Source organism: Pezoporus flaviventris, unplaced genomic scaffold (assembly GCF_033815535.1).
Source record: "Pezoporus flaviventris isolate CSIRO_AGI_PZ_B2104156 unplaced genomic scaffold, CSIRO_AGI_Pfla_v1 ptg000002l, whole genome shotgun sequence".
Lineage (NCBI taxonomy): Eukaryota > Metazoa > Chordata > Aves > Psittaciformes > Psittacidae > Pezoporus > Pezoporus flaviventris.
Window position 1 is genome coordinate 20,404,510 of NW_026892550.1, and position 22,508 is coordinate 20,427,017.

At 35.0% G+C, this 22,508-nt stretch overlaps 1 protein-coding gene and 1 long non-coding RNA gene across 2 annotated transcripts in view; both read right to left on the reverse strand.

Moving 5' to 3' along the window:
• The window catches only part of ARAP2 (ArfGAP with RhoGAP domain, ankyrin repeat and PH domain 2), a 118,594-nt gene extending 102,094 nt beyond the window's left edge, over positions 1-16,500 (reverse strand). The window contains exons 1-5 of the mRNA XM_061470933.1: positions 15,462-16,500; positions 9,659-9,729; positions 8,637-8,716; positions 3,850-3,932; positions 3,139-3,495 (exon numbers count right to left, since the gene is read on the reverse strand). Of these exons, the coding sequence (XP_061326917.1) occupies positions 3,139-3,495; positions 3,850-3,932; positions 8,637-8,716; positions 9,659-9,729; positions 15,462-16,366 (1,496 nt within the window). The 5' untranslated portion in view covers positions 16,367-16,500. The remainder of the gene's footprint in view (positions 1-3,138; positions 3,496-3,849; positions 3,933-8,636; positions 8,717-9,658; positions 9,730-15,461) is intronic.
• LOC133278334 (uncharacterized) overlaps positions 1-22,508 on the reverse strand; it is a 440,517-nt gene that overhangs the window by 341,820 nt on the left and 76,189 nt on the right. The window lies entirely within an intron of this gene.

The following is a 22,508-nucleotide window of genomic DNA, read 5'->3' on the forward strand; positions in this document are numbered from 1 at the left end:
TTTCAAATATAATAAAAATATGTAAAAATAAGAAGTTTGGTATTACTGGTCTTCTTTTACAAATCAGTGTCTTCACATTTTTAATAAATTCAGTTTCCATTCTTTCTATTTCTTCCGCACATGCTCTATCTGAAGTGACAGATCAAACTGTAATTTTTCAAGAAATTAATGAGAACTGACTATTTTTATTGGAGGAAAAGAAATATCCTGTGCACAGATCATACCTTTAAGTTTCACAAGCTCTGCAAGATAGTTTTCAAAAACAAAAGCTGAGAATCTAAAATGTCCATCTCATTGCTGTGTTTATGAGAAGGACATCTCTCTTCACAGACCATGATAACTCCAGTCATCAACATCTCCTGAATGCTCTTCCCAGGCCAATAAATACGTAGCCTGGAACAAAGTGTTCCAAATCGCACCAAATCACTCAACAAGTACAACATAAAATTTCATTTTTAATGAAATTTCATTTTCAACTTGGCATCATTAATGAGAAGCTCATTTGATTATTTCAGTTTGCCATTAACTCACACTCTATAAGGACCTCCTAAATAATTATTTTTAGGTGAACTTTAAGTAGTCTGTTATGCTCATTAAAAATGCTGACAGCCTATTAGCTATGATCTATAGAAGTTTCAATTCTAAAATCTATTAAACAATTAAAAAAGAACAAGACTCCACCCTAACATCTCTTTTCCCATTATTTCCTTTCCTGCTAAATGAGTGCTCTGCTTTAGGATTAGTAGACTGTGACAGTTTATCAAAACTTTAATCAAATAGCAGCTATGGCTTAATTAACTTGAATTATATGACTTCAATAAATCATCATTTTTCGTAACCTGGAAAGGCCAATGTAAAATCTATTTTCCATTAAAATATCAATAAACTTCAAGATGATGCAGTGAGGAAAAAATGAATTTAAGTACCATATGCAAAGTGAGTAAACTGAATAGCTTTACAATTTCTAGTAAGTTACTAAAAAGAGAAGCTGGACTTTAAATGCACAATTTGTAGCAATTTAAGAAAACAGCATATATTCATTCCCCAGAGGGAACACTGAGTGCCAACGGTAAATGGGAGCTCTATAGAAAGAAGGGTGGAGGGTAGAACTGAAACAATATGGCAGTTCGTAGGGACTGAAACAACATGGCAGTGCTTTGACAGATGAAAAAAATGTATTTTTTTTTTCCTTCCCCTTTGGTTGGTTTCTTTAAGTCTTCAGCTATTTGTGAAATGGCACTGTGAGAAAAAAAAAATAAAATAAAAAAACGTAGCATTCATTAAACCATGCTTAAGAAAAAGACCTTGAAATTTAGCCAAGGAGTATCACTGCCTCAAGGATAATGACTCTGCAACTCATTCTGAACAGTACAAATTTTGTGCTTAACTCATTATCTTTTTTCAAGCAATGTATTCTCACACAGTACTTTATCTAAAGCCTTCACACTTTGTTCTCAAATAGTACAAGATGAGTCAACTGGAATCAAGAACTGTAGTTTTTATTATTCTATGAGCTAAACTGCCAAATGTGTTCTTTAAAAAAAAAAAAAAAAAAAAAAGTCCTGTAAGTGAAATAAAACAAAAGTTAGAGCTAACTGCAGCAAATGAATATGACATTGGCAGAAAGTCTTTTGGCTCTATGTTTAATTGTTCTTTGATTCTTTAGCAAAAGTCAACAAGGACAATAGACAAATGTGAATGCAACTTCTGAAACTGTTTTTTAAAAAATAAAAGGTTTGAAAAAAATCGAAATTCCATAACTGTAAAACAGGTTTATTCAACCAGGTATAATACTTGTCCAATCAGGTTTAATACTTGTCATTCAGCTTCAGCAAAGTACCACTGAATCAACACAAAGCCAAAACCAAAGAAATTAAAACTTGCTAAATCAGAACTCTTAAAAAGGACTAATGACCAAAATAAAAAAAAAAGGAAGGAAACTGCTGTACAATACAGCTTCTTCTAGCAGTCTCAAGCAAGGTTGCATTTTCAAGCAATTTAATTCATTAACTTTGTCGCTAAACTGAAAAAAATCCCTGTACTAGTTGATGAGCAGCAATGATTATTACAGCTGCAAATAATGAAAGTTAGGCCAAGGAGTTTAATATCACCTTTCAGTGTAGCTAAACATAGCCCTGAGAACAAAGAATGCCGAACTACTAAGGCTTAAGAAGTAAAGTAGATGTATCAGAACACTAACAAGGACAACAGCTTTAATTTCTAGAGGCTAAGTGCTAGTGAAGATCTAAAATAGACTTGAAAAGTAATATTGTGCCCCTTTCAACACAAACAGGATCTCAGAAAAAAGTCCTAAGAAGAACTGCAAAACAAGAAACTACAATTTAAAATAAAGAATAGTCCATTCCGTTGATTAAGGAGGAGGTTACAAGTTCAGAGTTTACATTTACAAAAGGAAGATCTGGTAATAGAGTGCTCTTTAGCATAAAACACTCTAAGAAGGGCTGGAATTTAAAATAGGTTAAAATAATTAATGTAACTTTAAAAAAAATGACAGAAATGAAACATGATGGGTTTTTTTAACCTAAAAATGTTGCAAAGAGTCTATTCTCTTTCCATTGTGTTCCTCTCTCCATTATTTGAAACCTTAAAGCAAGACTTGGGCTCAGATTTCTCCCCTCAAACTTTAGGAAAATCAACAAACTTCAACTTGGAGACAGTTCACCCCAGATACATTTCTAAACCAAAGCTCAATTCATATATACAATGCTGAAACCAACAGGATCTCCACTCATACCAATTATTAATTTATGCATCCATGGCCAAATTGGTAAAGCAGTTTTTCAAAATGAGAGCTTGTTTTCACTTACTTTGTGACCCACAGATAATCAGCAAAAATGTACAGACTGGAAATACTGGTACAAACTACTTCTGCATTTTCCACAACAGCTCGTAAGTAGTGATTAATGTTTTTAAAAAAAATACTTTTTCTGAATGCACCTCATAAATAAACTTTAGACTAGGTAACATCATTATAAAATGTGAATAGCCCCATCCTCTTGCAACAAAACAGTTTGCTTTCCCACCAAAAATAGTAATCAGTGACCAAATGCAAACTTAACATCTGTCACGCAAACATACATCTCCACAATTATACAGTAATGACTGCAAATGCCATACCCTTGAGGGGATAATTTATCCAGCCATCCTGCTTTAGCCTTCTTTACTGATGGTCCATAAAAACAAGCATACGGTGTTATTGGTTCATTTCCAAACGAAGTCTGATCGCCATCAAATTGCTGAAAATATATTTGTTCACTGACTGAGCAATCTAAATCTCCACTTCTTATCTTACTACATGATGTTGAGTGTGTTTTGGCTTTATTTTTCTTTTTCTTTGAAGGCAAAGAACATTGTTCCACAATAGAATATACAGATTCACTTTCAGATTCTTCCAGTGCTAATGATTTGTTTTCTTGAGGCAGGGTTTCATTTTTTGCAAATTCCTTTGTCTTCTCTTCCTGATTATTAAAGGAACTAGAAAGAGAAAGTGCATTTTACTCAATGTACTGCTATGATGCACAAATACATGAAATTATCAATTAGAACAAATACTGGTAAGACATATTACAAATATGTTTATAATGAGTTTAGCCCTTGTGATAACCACAGTCAAACTTTGCCTTCTGTAGCATACAGTAAAGGCTCAATAGAACAAAATAAATACAGTCATAGTTTCACCTTCAGAAGCTGAGATCACAGAATTAAGGAATGGTTTGCACTGGAAAGGACCTTAAGATCATCTAGTTCCAGCCCCCCTGCCATGGGCAGATCTAGTTGCGACATCAGTAACTCTTTACATTTTTTATTTCTCTATAACTCTTATTATACCATCGATTCTTGTAAGAATGTTCTTCATTCGTTCCCAAATCCAGTTTATTTTCACAAGCCAGGAATTCATTTCTATGAAGCTCCTAGAAAAGAAATATATTGTAACCAATATTTGTACTGAAGTAGTTAAGTGATGCTTAAATTACTGCAGACACACATGAACCACCTAACTAGCAAAGCTCTGCCACATTTTTAAAAATATGCATTTGAAAGTTCATACTTTTAATAAGATATGTTACTTTAAATACTTCAATTTTAAATACTACTACTCACATAAAACATTTGAGCATAGTCCAAAATCTGGCACAAATTAGATAAAGAAATTCAGCGCGTAGAAGTATCAGTCCTCTGATTTTTCTTGAGGCACAACTGAGTATTATTTTTACTCTGAAATTTTCTAAGCTCAAGAGCCACATGTTGCATGTAGGTTAAGCATACCATTTATGATTTGCAACTGCTAGCCTATTGATCATATCAATACTTCTCTGAATTAAAGGTAAAGCCTTCACAGTACACTAAAGATAATGGTAAATTCAAATTCCTACAGTAACACTGAACTCAGCCTTATCAAATATATCTCACATTTTCCTTACGAGCTCTTCTTCCTAAAAGGCACATTTATTAATGTTCATTAGAAATCTTTATCACAAGCTGCTTGCAGTGTACAAAATGTCAAGGTTAACACGGTTCAAGAATACTACATTTCACACTTCCTAAACTTGATCTGACAATCATACTACATTACTAAGCTTCTCAATACCTGTCTTTCTTTAAAAAAAAAACAAACTAAAATGAACATCTTGTGCTTTATAACGGAAGCATTTTAATTTGCTCATTTAATCTTTGATGCGTTATGTCACGAAGCTGAATGGTGGCAGAAAGAAGATAAGCTTTCACAACCATTGCCAGTTGTTTTCTGAGCAGCAGTAACTCATCTTGTACTTGAGGGCTATACCTTGGCACCATGAAAAAGCAAGCTTAAAAAACCCACACAGCCCAAAGCTGGGTATATGTGCACTATAGCAAAAATTGTGGAAATCACATGCTACCGCTAGGATAAACCTAGTGCCTTCTTCTGCCAGCCAGCGATATTATGAAAAACACCAAAACCCAACAGCAAACACCACTCACACCACACTATGTTCTATGTTGCAGCACGAAGGATTAGGCAAAAATAAAAAAAAAAAACAAAAACAAAATCACATCCCTACACCTCGCAAACAAGCTAAATATAAAACTCAAAAGCAACCTGTCCACTGTTTATCAAATGCTTAGATTTAGTTGAATCTCTCAAAAGGAGGGGAAACGGCAACGTCCCACTGTTACCCAACAGTCAAGAGGCTAACACCATCACCCAAGAAACATCTTCAGAGTAAGGATGGTCAGTATCCTTTATCTTCATTTGCTTATCAGGATGCAACTGCAAACTATACCCCCTGAAGCTATGTGGTAGCTCCTCTTCCTCCCTCTCATGAATGGTAACAGCTTGATGTCCTGCTTGTGTCCACTCTGCAGTCATCAGCACTTGGGCAAGTGAATTCAGGGAAACCCAAGAACTTCCAAGTAATAACCAAGAAATGCATTTCTATTGCCAGTAGATTTTAAAACACAGAAGTCCACAAAGACAGGTTGCATGGAAAGAGAGCTCTATTTGCTCACGAGGACATATATTTCACCCAAATTAAATCCCAAGTATTTCCAATGTGTTGTTTACAGAATTACTCAGCAAGATGCTCACTCAGTAAGAGACAAAAGTCTCATCTCGCACCTCCTGCAAATCTCTGTAAATCTTTGTATTACACAAAGGTAGTTAATAGCAGCATTTTCTCCTGCAGACACCTTTACAGAAAGAAGTATTTCTTAAAAGACAGGTATATATATTACACAGAAACTGTCTCTAAATACTTACTGTACTTATGCATAGGAAGTACCTACCCTTAAGGAAGAAATCCAGTTTCTCGGATCTCTGACAGATGGAACTCCCTACTTGCAGCCCTGTATAAAAATTCTCTGCTTTCCATGCGAAAGTAATTCAGATGTACTTGGGGGTTTATGCTTTTCTAATAGGTAGTCTTGTTGATCACAACAGCAAGTTAGGAAAACTGAATGCTAAAACACAGACTGCATGAAGAGTATCAGGACTAAGGCTACATTAAAAAAAGACCCAATGCCATTCAGGACAGGCAACTTCCTTAAGAAATACTACCTTAATCTTCTATTAAATCTAATGTCACACAGTACTCCTCAGGTTGATTCTTGAATCATAGCTCGGCAATACAATTTTATAACAGGTCCATAAAGGTAAATTCCTCCTTTTAAAATATTAGAGATTCTTATTTTAAAGTGACTAGACTTGCAATCTGGCCAGCATTCCACAGTATCACAATGCTTAGGAGCTCACAGTTTCCTGACCTTAATTTAGTCTGACAGTCCACAGCAACAAAAAAGCCAAGACTTCACTCTAGAGGCCTGAACTCATTAGAACTCAGTTTTTCCATGAAGGAATTCTAATATACTTGGCTCTTCAGTTGGACACAATAATAAATCAACTCTAAAACATCTGGATTTTTGTATTTTTTTAAACATTATAAAAAAATATGTTCCTTCTTCAGGTTGCCTTTTATAGAGGTCTCTGCTTCTAGGTGTCTTTCTTCATGACCCAGTCAAAGTCACATTTTCTTTATAACCTTAATTCCCTGTACTTTCATGCTCACTTAGCTCCAGTGTGTAGTGACTCATTCCCTATTTCTACAGGCACTCCTTTATAAAAGCCTAGGGAAGCCTTTCCTTTACAACAGTGAAACAGGTAGAAGGGCTACGGCCAACTTATAAGCCCTTAGAACAAGCTTCAGCCAGTCAGTCAGTACAAGAATTTACTGCACTTCCTTGTATACAGCCAAACCATATTCTCATGGGAGGTTATCTTAAAATGAAGTAGCACTTACAAGCCCTAAAATTTCAGGTACTTTACAATGTTACCTAAACTTTCTTATTTGTTCCTAGGATACTTAACACCTACTGGAAAAAAAAACCTGAAAATGTAATGTACCTTAGGACCTTTGTTTTATGGCTCTTCTTTACAGCCTTTGTCTACAATTAAGTTCTAATGGATCTAAGATTAACTATGAGGTTTCCAAGAGGCATGTGATAATTATAACTCAAAAAAACATTCACTTACATGAAAGTGATAAAATCCAAATCTTCAGTCAAGGAAAGTATAATACACTGCATTAACTGTGATTCTACAACCAGTAGAAATAGCCATTTTATTTCAAGCAGTTAATCCAGTTTAACAGCATGGTATTTTTGTATATGGTGCCTTTGTAAGATAAAGAAAGACGGCTGACCACCTTCCTGGGTATGCTTTTTTATAACCCAAACATTTCAATGATATATAACAAATAATGCCAAGTATTAACAAAAAGGCTAAGATTATTTTTTTTTTTTCCTAGAAAACCTGTTTATGCTATTGAACTAATTACAAAGAACTTAAATTTGGAATTTTTAAAAGAAAGACTGGCACAGACAGACAACTGACATAGACAGGACAAGGAAAGAAAACAAAAGCTAAGAAGTCACTTCTGTGGGCAGATAACAAGCACTAGAAGGAGAAACAAGACATGACTTTTATGTGTACCTCCTTAAAAAGCCAAAAACAAACAAAAAAAAAGGAACAACGTATTTCCAAAGAAAAGAAAGTACACACCAAAAGCAGCTATCATTTCTATAATTTTAAAACCACTCCTATTAAAGGATGAAATTTGAACCATTTATTTTGACTGAACAATTCTTAACAAATTAAAATTGGGGGAAAAAAATCCTAGCACCTGTCTGAGTAGCTTTCATTTTAGTCAACAATTTAAAAAGTGAAATATTAGAGTGAAGACCAGGACTCAAACTAAGATTAATTCCCTGTTTTCTCTAAATGTGGCTTGAGATTGGCTGGGACAAGTATAAGTAATCACAAAATTAACAGTTTCTGGTCTGCATCCTGCTGAGACAGAAGCAAGAGCCATTTAGAGCATTTGGTGAATGCCTCAACTAAGCTGATTTACCTCTCAGATCTCCACGATTCAGAAGTCTGTGCATATGCCATCTGTGGCATTCACACCATTAGCTACTGACCCCAACAAAAATATTCCCTACCAGGAATCCTGCAGCAAACGTGACTTTCTGGGTATACAGCAAGTTTAGGGGATGTATGAAGAATGTCCTGAGAACTTTCATATGTAGGAATTTAAAGAGGGTATGGCCAAAAGCAACCATTACATCACCTAAACTAATATGTAAGCTGCTTTCATAGGATACCCACAAGCCTGTGTAGAAATGCCTAGTCTTGATCTGCAACTATCAAAAGACAGAAAAAACACTTTTACCATTACTAGTCAACTGCAGTGGTTCGCCACAACTTAACCTCACTTAGGCACCAAGTATTACAATATACTACTGTACCTAATAAAAGGGAGGCATCAAGATAGTCTGCAATTCCTGTAACTGACTGTTTCACACTGATGTGCCAGCTCTGGGCATAGTTATCTGTCCCATGTTGTTTAAAAAAAAAAGAAAAAAGCACAACAAAAAAAAACGGCCAACACGCACTACAGATTCCTATCTTCCTATTAGTACTGAACAGCATAACGTGTATTTCAAGATTAAGGAAATTCACTAGTCCACAAATATTTACACTATATGTACCTAAAGACAGAGAAGGTACTGGGCAATATAAAACACATAACATGAAGTTTAAAGTGAAGACAGACCATTTATATTAAGACTTCTCAACTTACTATAGCATCTTTAGGGTTGTCACAAATAAAGGTTTCCCCATATGGAGAGATAATGGGTGGCTTTTCTTCTGTGAAAGTTTCTGAAAGCAAAAAAAAAAAAAAAAAAAAAAAATACCAAGTCATACAGTGCAATGCTTTATTAAAGTACTAATAAAATCAACCAGGAACACACGTTTTTCTCCTTTGGATCTCTCTGTTCTTCACAAAAATTTTGAAGAACAAAAAATAATTTCCCATTCCTAATGAACTCCAGACATCTTCTTTCCTCTCAGACACTACCTACTAAAACACTACTACTATTACTATGGAGTTTGGATATGACTTGCATACATGCGTTTTCTTCTTTCCTACCCTGCATCTAGTTAAAAAGACAAAAACTTTTATTGCATGTATTTAGGAGCAATAGCTCAAGTGTTCTTTATTCTCACTTAAAGTAACCAAAACAAACAAAACCCCCCACAAAACCTCATTTGTGCACAAGCTTCATTTTCACACCCAGTATTTCCTTTAAATTAATATGTGTAACTTCAAACAAGACATGCCTTCAGAATATGAAAAAAACTTTTGTTTACAACTGACTGCACAAGACTTCTAAACTCTTCCAGTAAAATATTTAATACATTTTATTTCCTGATATTTCATGGAGCTATGAGCACTAACAAATTGGGCAGCGTTTGTCAGGAATACGCTCCTTACAGCTGTCAAAAGAGCTAACTCTTAAAAAACATCTGAATCTAACCTTAGAAACTCAAAATACTGCAGTCTAAAAAAGGATATTAAAATAAATGAGGTTGAAAGATTGGATTTTCTTATTTTCATTAGTTCAGAAAAAAAAAAAACCTAAGCAAAAATGTAAAAGTGGTTATATATTCTGCTATAACATACATCACCTTTTTCCAGACCTTCTACATGCCCAATAGTTCTTAAAATAAGCAAGTCTATACAAATTCTAGAAAACTTCTGGCCCAAGGTTTCCTTATCCTCAATATTCAAGATGTTAAGTATCAGCATGCTTAACTCACTGTTCTGTGAAATTTGCCTCCCGGTGCAAGAAAACTTTACAAGATCCACATTTCTTCTTTTCTGAAGGGAACTTGAACAAAACAAAGCACAAAATGAAAACATTCAATTAAATTTTGCAGAAACGGCAAAAAAAATCTCATACATTTAAAATTATTAAAATTATATACAAATACAGAAATAGTTAATTTTAAGTCTTGGGAAAATTTCCGATTTAATTTAGAAGTCATCCAACCATGTGTTCTCCTCCCTTTATGACACTGAATACTTCTCTGATCCTAGCATGCATCCTCAGTTTGGGTGTCTTGTTTTGAATTGACCTTATGATACATTTAGATTGCTGGGAAGCATGGAGATCCCCTACTCTTCCCCCATCCTTTACCACTGATTGTTAATGACTATATTTAAAGAAAGATGGAATATAAAAGTCTAATTTAACATTTAGCTCAAAAGGAGCCTGGTCACGGGAATAAAGACAAAACACTCTCATCCAGTGAACACAAAAAAAAAAAAAAAAAGCTGAAAAGTTTGATTTCCTCAGGTACTCTATCCTTCAAAGCTAAATATATATTAAAAATATCAATATTCCTGACTTTTGTTTCCCCACTTAACATACAGAGAATTTTTTTTTCTTTTAAATTTAGCTATATTCCAATCTTTAGAAACACTGTCTCATTAAGTCCATGCTGAATTACTCCATATTACAAGCGGATGTTTCTCAATGACAGAAGGCATACATTTCTGCTATTTCATATCACTTTTAATTCATGCCTAAATCTGCTCCAAATTATTAAGTTCAAGCCACACTTTAAAAAGCTATTTGGTATCCAAGTTGTATCAATTAAGTTCCACAATGATATTTTGTAAAGTCATAGGTTTATAAAACAGTGAGTTTAGCCAGTGGAGGTGGGTAATGGCCTAGGTATCATACACAATTATTTACTTTCCAAAGCTATAATTACAAAAAATAAACACTTTAAAAATCTGTTTCTCCATATATTTTACTAAAGTTGATCCAGTTATATCTTTTTTTAAGCTACATTAGCAAACTAACTTCATGCATTTGTAGTAACTTAATTTTAAAGAACCTGGTATGTTGACAGAAACAAAAAAAAAAGGAAAGAAAAAACCACACATAAAACAACCAAAACCGAACCAAACACACACCAAACTTTTTCAACATAGACCACATCTTTTCTTGTTAGTTTAGTGGGTTTAAGGGTACTCATGGCATTAATATAAATCAGAGGTACAGATAATATTATAGTTCCATTCTTATGTAAAGCAGTGAGTCATTAGCTTAGTTTTAGGGTGGATGGATTTAAAAGTGAGTAATGGCAACGGCAACAACTGAAGATAAATTCACCAGGAAATGAAAAATAACAATCATCTCACAAAGACCTGCATTTTTTTTTTTTCATTCATGTATTTTTCAGGACTTGGGTACTCTTTTTTTGATTAGATACTTACATATATGTATACATGTCAAGAACACCTGCTAATAAGCAAACTACAGTCTTTTTCTCATCCCCACAATCAAAATAAGACCTTTCTGTGATTTTTGGAAAACGAAGTTCTAACTTATGTCAAGTGAAAACTACCTCAAACTATAAAATAAATGAAGCAAGTTTATTATTAATATCTGCTTGAAAGATTAGAACAAACAACATAGAGTGCAAGCTACAAAATTACAGCAATTTGTCAATGCTCAACAGAACAGTTACCTATTGTACGAACTGTATATCAGAATTAAAAGAAAATGAAGACTTCATTGGGGGCAAATAAGAGTGGAAGAACTACACCAATCTATAACTTCTCTTAATCACTTCTAAAACCTAATACTTCTTCAGGTTAATTATCTTCTTTATTTTGCTCTTTAAAGTAGGGTTAGCACAATCTCAAAGTGCACCTATTTTACAAATATATAATAATAGTTTCAATTAAATTATCACTTTTGTTACAACTGTGGAGATTAAGACCCACTATTTCCATATGTTAAGAGGTACTGGATGTTGCTTAGGCTGCATAGGCTTCTCAATCACCTTTTCCTTACACATAAACAGGATGAAAGGGAGTGATGAGGCAGCAAATGGTCTTGCTAAAGGCTGAGAGACTGGAAAGGTGAGAGCTTTGCACTGGGTTGAACTGTTTCATTCAATACACTCCTGTCACCTCCCAAATAAAGCACGGGAGAGAGGTCAGCTCAAGGAGTCAGTCTTTGCAGGCATTCATCTGCTGAGTGTTTAAAATGAATGAAGCTTCTGTGTTCAAACTCATTCAAAACATGTTTTCCTTTCTATGTATCTGAAAGCCTAACCCTCCCACAATGCAAACGTGTCAAAAGCGCTATAACATGTTGTGTTAGAGCTTTGGAGTTCATAGACAACTCGCAGAGGCAAATTAATGGTGATGCTTGATCACAGGAAAAGAGAGGGCACAGCTTCCCGCTCCTAAAATGTTTGCTTTGTGTGACAGAACAGAGTAGAGAGACACCAGCCTGGGCACCTCATTAGCAATCTTGACCACTTCCATGTTAAGAAAGGAAGTCTAAATTTCAACCACAGGATCTGCCAGCTGCAGGAAACAAATAATGCCTGGTCAGACCAAGCATTACCCATTTTATTTATTCATATTTTCCCCCAAATGCAGCCTGTTTTCCAGAATTATTTTTTCTTATTTATCTTAATAAAGAATCAGAGCAATCCCACACCAAGTAACAAAGTTGGGAGATACAAAAAAATCTAAAGAGTTCATCAGCATGAACTTTTATCTGTGTAGTATCTTGTATAATCAACAGGTCTACCATGTTATGTATCTGCTTTGAAAAGCCTGCTGCTCTGAATTATGCAATAGCGGTTTGTTTCACCTGACAGCTAATGACATGAGTCAAAGCATCCAAAGCCTCTAAAACTGTATCTATTCTTTTACTGTCCTTAATCTTCCACTAAAGGTATGTCAGTGGTCAGCTCCACCCACTGCATTACTTTTATTATTTTGTCTTATGAAAGCCCCAGTTTTTCACTCATGTCAGTATGGAAGAAGTCACTTACACCAAAAGTATCAAGAGGATGAAACTTCCAATCCACTGTATTTAACCCTCTGTTCTGTTCCACAACATGACTGGGGAGCTATGTTAAAAAATTTAGACTTAAATACACTTACCAGCTGACAGCATGGTTTGTTACAGGCAAAAGGCAGGAGAACAAGTGAAGCACAGGGAAGGAAGTAAAATTGCAAGTGAGGCACGCACATTATTAGTAATAAAAAGGGACACAGTCACAGCACTAGAGGGCATAGGGACACCCACTGCGTGAACTTTTTGTGCTAGAAGATACATAGGAGATGAGAAAAGCACTTCCTTGCATAAAAATTTATCACCAATATCCGTGAACGACTAGAAGGAAATGTTGATTTTCTCAGAAAACTTGAGCAGGATTTCTCTGCCTCTATGGAAAAGCCTTCATACAATGTCATAAGGATGAAACCAGCACCTATCAATAAAAGTCAGTTGAGTCTATACAATCTGTAAGACAGACATGATCTTTCCCAAGGTTAAAGATGCTGCAAGCTGCCATTATAGAGTTCTGTATTAACTCTTGGTCTCTAAAAAAATACCCAGGTAGGTTATAAAGAATAATTTTGTGAAGTTTAAGTTCTGTTTTGAAGTTCTGGTTTATCTTGTCGGATAGACTGCTACTTGTCTTACAGGATTTCCATATTGTTATAACTGGAGCATAAAGATGAAGAAAATAAGCTGGAGCTCACAAATCAAAATAATGTGCAATGAAGTCAGTGACCCAGTCACATATCAATCACTATTAGACTGGGATTTGGAGGATTTACTTCAATGGTGGGAAGATTACAAATATGGCATATTGTCTCTACTGAATTATTGTTTCTCAAAAGACATTAGAAATACTCTTAGTAGCTAGTTATTGTTTTCTTTTAGGATGAGATTCCCATTTCAGCTCAGCAGGAATACCTTTATTATATGAAGAAGGGATAATGACTCTACAAAAGTTAATATAAAGCTACTCCTCTCTGAAAGATGTTTATATTTAAGTTTCAATAAGCACAATATTTGCATATATAGAAGGCACTGATTAAACATCTTTTTAGGGCACGCAAAAATCTCTTAACTGTTGAGAAAAAGGAAAAAAAAAAATCTTTGCCTCTCCATTTCCTCACTCAAATTGTGTTATAACATTTACTACTGACTTCTTTAAATAATCTAAAAGAAACTTATAAATGCTGGGGAAACAGCATTTAAGGCATGTATAAACTTGCTAATAATGGTTCTAACTGCCAAGATATGCAGATGAAAATGACAAGCTCAATACAAAACATTCTCAGACGTGTCCCTTCCAGGCATAACTAGTGGTTTAAAAAAAAAAATTTACTAAAAAAAGTGCAATCTAATGATTTGGATCTGTCTACAGCAACAAAGTTCTGTATATGCCTTTGCAAGGATTTTTTTTTTCTCTGTTTAAGACACTCCACCAGCATGATGAGTATAGTTCATAGAATGATCATACAGTTAACAAAACCAAAAATATTACAAGTTAATCTGTGAGAAGATATTCTTTGTTTACATAGCCTATAATACTGTTATCAACAACATTCAATGTCAGTTATTTTTTAACATTCAAACAATATTTCTTTTATTAAGACAGGCCTGGAATTAAATTCTAGTACCAGACATCTTCCTCTACATTCCATCATATTTTTGCAAGACAAGCTACAAGAATTAATGCTTATTCAAGACAGTAAGAGCTACTAGTTTAGAAATCAATAAGAACCATCTCAAAGACAGCCCTTGCTTAAACCTCAGTATAACATATAATTTCCTCCTCCACAAAATTACCCATGTAATTTAAAACCAAAAAAAAAAAAAACCCACCCATATTTACACATAAATTTTATGTGGGTTAAGGCTAAGACTGAAGATTTTCATGCAGTCATCTTGTTAATCCAATGCGTGCAATCATATCAGATACATCCTGCTTTGTTTAGGGGATGGCTATACCATACAATGCACAAAGCAGACAAGAATTCTCTAAAATTTTCACCATTTTTTAGATAAAACCACATTAATGCAGTACATAAAACTTGCTAGATCTTTCCTGTAAGTTACATATATAATAGCCCTGTATTTTCCAAGAACAGCATCTCTTGAAAGGTACAAACTTAAAAATTACAAAGATACACCCTGAATACTTGTGTTTCACCACAGCTGTTGTCTCATCATAAAAATGGATTTTTACATTTAAGGGTAAGTTTTAGCCTCCTGAATTCACCATTTTGTCACCATTTTCCTGTAATGGATTAGAATTTCACCAGAAACCCTGTAACTAAGGCCTAAAGTTATTCGTAATGTTTTGGTTTGGACTAGATTCAACAGTTTTTTTCTATTATTTTTCAATCTTTGTTTTGTAAAACTTGCATATTTCCATTCTTCCTTACCAGCATGAAGTTTAAAAAATGCTTGATACAGATAATGCTTTTTAGCAAGGATTATACCTAAACTGAGAAAGATTTCTTTCTTTGAAAGTGAGCAGACACAAAGATAAGTAAATACTGCTCTAAAATTTCCCTTTACACTCTCATTTCTGCTTTCAACTTGCACTGAAACTTAATTCTCCTTTAGTTAACTTGGCAACATTCAGTGTATTTACAGCACACACGTAAAAAAAAAAAAAAAAAAAAAAAAACCCAAAAATAAAAAAGACAAAAAACCTGCAAGAAACCCCAAATTATAATTTCTACAATGATAGTGATTCTTCATTAGAAAGAAACAGCCGTTACCTTGATGAAATGTGAACTTTACTTGATTGAGGAATTTCTGGTACAGGTCGATGCCTTAATATAAAAGATCGGCTTGCTCTTGGAAATACTTTCATACAGTTTTTCGTGTAAGAATCATACAAATCATTGTCTATCATTTCTCCTTTAAACTTATAGAATGGAAAATCTGGCTTACTATCAGATATATCACCCTCATCTGCAAACACTGAATGTTTGTTTTCATTGTCTTTTGTCTCACATGACTGAGCAAATGAAGGAGGATCACGAATTACCAAACAGCCAGCCAAGTGCTCACCACCTTGGTATGCAGCAGATTCTTCCAGTGATTGATCTGGCTGAATATTTGTCTTAATATTTCCAGCTTGACTGACAGCTTTCAGTATGCTGCCTGAATTCTGATATAAACTAGGAAAATCCAAATTTTTAAAGCCATCATTGTTTGCCTCTGGTATGTGTTGCTCTGCAAGTTCAAACTTTTCTTTACCATTGTAAGGTTTATTAAGAAGTTGTTCTGACAATGTTGCAGGAATCAAGCTAGTCTTCTCTACATTTGCACTGCTTACTGGAGACTCCTGAACTGAGGATGAATAGTGCTTCTCTTCTAAAACTTTCAGGTCTTTGAATTTTAGATTTTCACAGAAAAGATCATTCTCTTGCATTCTTGAAAGAGCAGCATCTAATTGCTTCAGAATCCTTCTGCGGTGACCTGTAGGCAACACTCCCATTTCCTGAAGTACGCTGTTACTTATTCCCACACAATCTGTCACAATATTATAGCCATGTTCTTTAAAGTTTGGAAGATACTGCCCCAAGTTAATGTTGACCAAGAACTCTTCAATATCAGTGCCACTGCCTGTGGACGACATGATGGCAGCTTCATTCCGACTACTGCCCCACACCGTCATGTAGGAATAGAGTCAGGATGTGCACATATTCATCAGCAACAAAGCTCTCTAAATATGGTGTCAGCCAGCCAATGAAAAATATTTGTTTCTTCAAGACACTTTATATTTCTCCAGTCCAAGCTGATTTTTTTCTTTGTAAAGACTGCAATCCTATGGAAAAGAAAAAGGGTGTTAAAAAAATTCCCACCTGAATTCACATTAATCTTGGGTTAAATTCTGAAGGCTCCACGTCATTTGTACAGTGATATTTTTAAATTGCTTATATATGAAAATTTCAAGGAGAGCAAACCCTCTCCATCCTTTTATCTTGGCCTGTATAGAGAGAATAGAGAAATGAAAGTCTTAACTCAGCATGTCATACAGTCTTAAAACATATAATCCTAGAACATGAACAGTTAAGAAATTAACCACTTACCTACACACATATTCTTATTACATGGTACTTGGATAGAAGTGGGAGAAAGAGTCATCCAAGACCAGCTCCGGAACCTAAAGCTTTCCTACTCCCACACAAGCACCAATTAACTACCAGATACAGCTTCAACTTCCTTACCTTCCGAGCCTTAAACTTTTTTTTAGCAGAGAAACACACTTCAAAGGGGAAAAGGATAAATGACTGGTTAGAGCATTCTATGTGATCTATGGGTTCAAACCCTCTTCAACCAAGAATCAAACTGAACAAGTATCACAACCAACAAAATAGCTTACAAAGGTAGAATCACTTCTGAGTATGTTGGAGGATGGTGAAAGGAGTGCCTTACTTTTTTAAGTAACTGGTCAAAAAGCTATGGTTGTGATCAAAATACATCCTGAAGATCAGACCCTTCAAAGAACTGTCATGAGAAAAAAACAGGAAACAGGTAACTACTAGGTTTTCAACTCAGTCAAGGAAGCAGTTTTCCCTTAGGCACAATCAGTAGCAGAGCCATAACCCCAAAGGCAAGTTCTGGCCTTCACACTATAGACATTTGGTATCTTAAGTGCCCATGACAGTTTTTCCTCAGTATTTTCCAACTCAGCTCTTACACTACTCAGATTCCACCTATTTTGATTTTTTCAAGGCCATAACCAAATTCATGATTTGCAAAATCCAAAGCAGACAGAGAAGCTACTATTCTGAAGGTGTCTGAGACAATCTGAAATCACATCTCTTTAAAGAAGGTTTAAGATCAGCAGCAGTCAACAAGTTTTTTCACCTCCCTCTTCCTGTATAACCAGCAATTTGGCCTTAGGGAAACCATTCGACTGTAGAAGCTGTCCTGGCATGCAGGTACTAGCCTTAAGCAGCCTAGAAAAGAAACAATAGCTTCAGTAGAACAGAGTAAGACTTAAGTAGCAATTAGAAAGAAATCATTTGCCCAGAACATATCCATGGTAATAGGCATTGATACTGTATTCTCCAAAATATTTCCTAACAAAAAGGACACTACTTATGATCTAGAACTGAAGCTCAAAAGATTGCCTATTTTTGTATCACATCAATTCCTCCAATAAAGGATAAAACTTTTTTCTTTAAGATTTCCCCAACAACTTTTGAACTAAGCTGTTATTCAGAAAATGAATTATTAAATAACTCAATCACTAGAAATCTTTTCCTGCAAAATTCTGCATATATCTTTATTACTCCCACACCTCCAAAATTTAAAAAAAAAAAAAAAAAGAAATATCCCAGGAAAAAAAAAAAAAAACCTTTATACTTAAACCATATACATATATATATGTGACATGAGAAAAAAAAAATAACAAACCTGTAATTTTCTGGAAGACATAAAAATCAACACAGCACTATAAATGCTACATTCCTTAAAGTAAGCCGTTGGATTAACTTCATTTTGGGGCAATATTTTTAACAGCTTTGATCACTGTCCACAAGTCTGAGAATTAACTTATTATCCTGAATATGAAATTCATACAATTAAAACTTTTTAGGCAGACAACTCTTTAGGCCAATCAGATATAACCTCTCAAGAGAAAAGTTTGTTAGGGAGTTAACCCTCATTAAAAGATTTCCAAGTCATTTAAATACAAAAAAGCATTAGATTGAGCTGAACTGATTAACAATCAGCTTCTAGATTTAAGTTTGTCCTTTCCCAATCTGTGTACTTATCTAAAGATTCCCCATTCCTTTAAAAATTTCAGACATCAGCATTTCCTCAAGCTTTTCACATAAGCCCCTAGCCATAAAAGATAAAATTCAACTGTATGGCCTCCACCCATCTCTAAACTCTGAACAATACAACTATAAATACATAGTCTTTTAAGAAGCTGAATATATATTCTGAATACAGAATGAGAAATAATTAGTACAGAATGGTCAAAAAGTATCACAGGCACTATTTCTGCCAGAGAATAGTCCTTCATGTATCCATTAATAAAAAACAAACAAACAAACAAACAAAAAACCTACAACAAAAAAAAAAACACACAACGAAACCCCCCATGATCAAGTATATAAACCCTCTACAATATTAGTGTATAAGTACTTTAGAGTTGCAATTGGTTATCTCAGCCATTTCCACCCTTCTTGGCAGCTCTAGGTTTCATACTGGTGTTTGGGTATTTTTTCTCCCAAGATGTTAGATTTTCAGACAGTATCATTTTCTCAATCCCTCCACCTTCAGCAGTAACAGAAGAGACACTTAGGAAAGTAGCTTTTAGGTGTATTTTACAAATAAATATATCTTTTTATACAAACATATATTTTTATGCACACACACACTCTTTTCAGTATCTAAATACTGATTTTTCTACATATGTTGCCCACACCTTATTTTGGAACCACTCCAACGTTGTTACTTCAGGAACTCAAATAGCTATGTATCCGCAGGTATGCATATCCTAACCCATCTTCATAGAAGATCATATTTCTCACAGTTATTTTCAACCCATTTCAGCTATTCAGACCCTAACCTACCCACATAAAGATGCAGAGGATTGCCTAGCACTGAACAAACATTGTCTCCAAATTTGCAAAAGCCATTACTTTTTGTAGTGTATTTTATAAATGAAATGTAGCAGACTGCAAAAGGAAAAACCTGCTAGCTGAGAAGACGTTTTGACTGCAAAATGGCAGAACTGCTAGAAGGTGAAGCCCAAGCCATTTTCTGTTTCTGTACTCCTCTATGGCAGAAGCTATCAATGCATCTATCAGGATTTATGAAGATGTGCTATAGATCTGGCCTAGCTACACAGGCAGTTGGATACCAGCAAGTTCAGAGTCCCATATGCTTTGTGCATCTGAGCAAAGGGTTACACTGATGCCAGTTTTGGTTTGACTATTCAGGAGAAGGTTGAATAACAGCTAAACAAATCCACACACACTGGTGAATGTTTGTATCGCAGACTACAAGATAAACATTGACTCCTTACTTACAGGAGTCAAACATTTACTCCTTTCTTACTCCTTTTACCCTTAATAAAGGCTTAAAACTCAGTAAGTATATGGAAAAACAGAACTCAAGGACTGACTTATCCAATATATATTAATCTACTTCAATGTAATTAAATTATTTTTTTAATTTATATTAATCTCCACCATGGCTATAACTGCCAAGTAAGTCATAACAAAACCTAAAGAACGTTTGAACAGATAGGTAGTGTACACGTATGCTATATACATATTTATATGCTTACATTCACTTTCACAGCCAGATCTGTACCACTGCAAGATTATATAGAAGCCTTCAACATTACTGCACATGGTACATCCTGTAAACCAAAACTTTTTCTCTCAGCAGCAAGGCAGAATAGAATCTTCCTAGAGTATCTGTTAGAAATAAATATCAAACAAGAGAATTAAAAAAAATAAAAATAAAAAAAAAGGACTTGGTCTTCATAGACTGGTTTGGGTTGGAAGGGACCTTAAGGATCACCTAGTTCTAACTTTCTACTAGGCCAGGCTGCTCCAAACCCCATCCAACCTGGCCTCAAACACAGGGTTAGCCTCGAACACTTGCAGATTTAGGGCATCCACAACTTCTTTTGGCAACCTGTTCATCTCACCACCCTAACAGTGAATTTTTTTCTCCTAATGTCTAATCTAAATCTCCCCTCTGTCAGATTAAAGCCATTACCCCTTGTCCTGTCACCACATACCCTTGTAAAAGAAAGTCCCTCTTCATATTTTATTGTAGCCCCCCTTTAGGTACTGGAAGCTGCTCTAAGGTCCCCCCAGAGCCTTCTCCAGGCTGAATAAGCCCAAATCTTTCAACCTGTCTTCATAGGTGAGGTGCTCCAGCCCTCCTCTGGACCCACTCCAACTGGTCTATGTCCCTCTTGTGGTGGCGGACACAGGGCTGGACACAGTACTCCAGGTGGGGGTCTTGTTTAAATAAAGCTCATTCTTGCTCCACTATCACATTCTCCTATATAAGGTAACCATGACAAAAAGTTGTAATTCAACATGGTTGCTAAAAATGGGGAAATGCTATAGTGGTTATTAAAAAAAAAAAAAAACAACCAACAACAAACAAAAAACAACCCTTGCTTCTTAGAAGACATATGACAATTCCATTTTATAGAAATAAAGATAAAACATCCTAATTGCTATGTTGGAAAAACAGTATGAGGGAAACCATCTGGACTTTTTTTCCAAGAAAATATGATTTGTCAGTGAATGAACTGCAATTTACATTGCATATCCCAAGCCCTATATAGGATCATTCAACTTTCCTTCATAGAAGATCATGTTTCTCCCAGTTATTTTCAAACTGGTTTTTATGGTCTTCCTATTGCCACCTTATGGAAGGGGCTTAAAAAAGGAGGTACAACAACTCAGTGTGGTGTAACAATTCTTTTTGTTTCACTAGAAGTGACTGCTAAATACCAAAGAAAAATGAAAACATTGGTACAGACAAACAGACATAACTCTTAGAACATTATCTCACATGGAGGGTAAGAACCTGCATCTAACGTTCTACGATTCTTCCCTTCTATGATTTTCAAGTTAAAAGTCAAGACAACACTGAAGATAAACAGACAAATTCTGTTCAAGCAAGCAATCCAACTTTTAATAATGAAATGTGTGAACAGTAGGGTACAGCTGAATATAGAAACACGCAAGTGAGATTCTTCATCTTTTTTTAAGATCACTACAGATATTAGCCTGAAGAAAGCGTCAAACCTTTAGAAGTGCATGGGAAGATAATCACACTTTAAGCAATTGGACCAAGAAATACAAGCAAGTTCAGGCTTGCTCACAGCTTCTGGTAAACCACATACTAGATTAAGATCCAAATACACAGGTAAGAAACCCAAAACAAGACAAAAAAAAACACTACAACAGGATTTACCATAGAGCAGAATAAAATCTGCCAGTAGATAATTTAATCTTCCTATTGTACTTGACTACATAGGAACTGACAGATTAACAGGCCTAGAAAACATTGTAGATCATTTAAGATCTTCCCATAAATCTACATAATGCAATCAGCATACTGACTGTACACTTAAAAAAAAAGAAAAAAAAAATCCCTCAAATGACCTTTTTAAAGTGATTACTCACGGAATTAACTTCTGAGTCAACTCAGAGCAAGATAACTGATTGAAACAATTCCAGTAGAACTGTTCCCCTTCCAAATGCAAGAAAGTTACCAAGTGTAGTTCAACACAGTGGATAATTATGAAATACCTTTAATCACATCCTCTGTCAAAATGTTTCTGTCATTTTGGATTGTGTTTTGGGGGGAGTTTGTTACGTTTTCTTTTTTTTTTTTCTTTTTTTCAGAACATTTCTCTTTCAGAGAAATGCTCGGCCACCTTTCCTACCTCAGAGTCAAGCTTCATACTGCAAGAAATTCCAGTGGAACAACTTGCAGTCGCTAGAGTAAGGCACAGCATGCCATGAAGCAGCAAGCAGAAAGTGCATTTGGTTAAGAACACTCTAGCAAACTGTTGTATCATTCACTTGGCCTCTTCTATCCAGTACATCCTTGCGGCTCTTTGACTTTTCCAAAACAAACCACTCATTTTCTGGTAATATTTCCGGTAATATACCGGCAGCTACGGAGAAGTCTGTGTCTAACTCTACAAAAACAACCTGGAGAGTAAATAAATAAACAGTAACGATGTGCTGTGTCCTTAGTATGACATTTACATACAGACCGTTAAAATAAGCTAAAAAACAAATCAAACCAAACAAGAA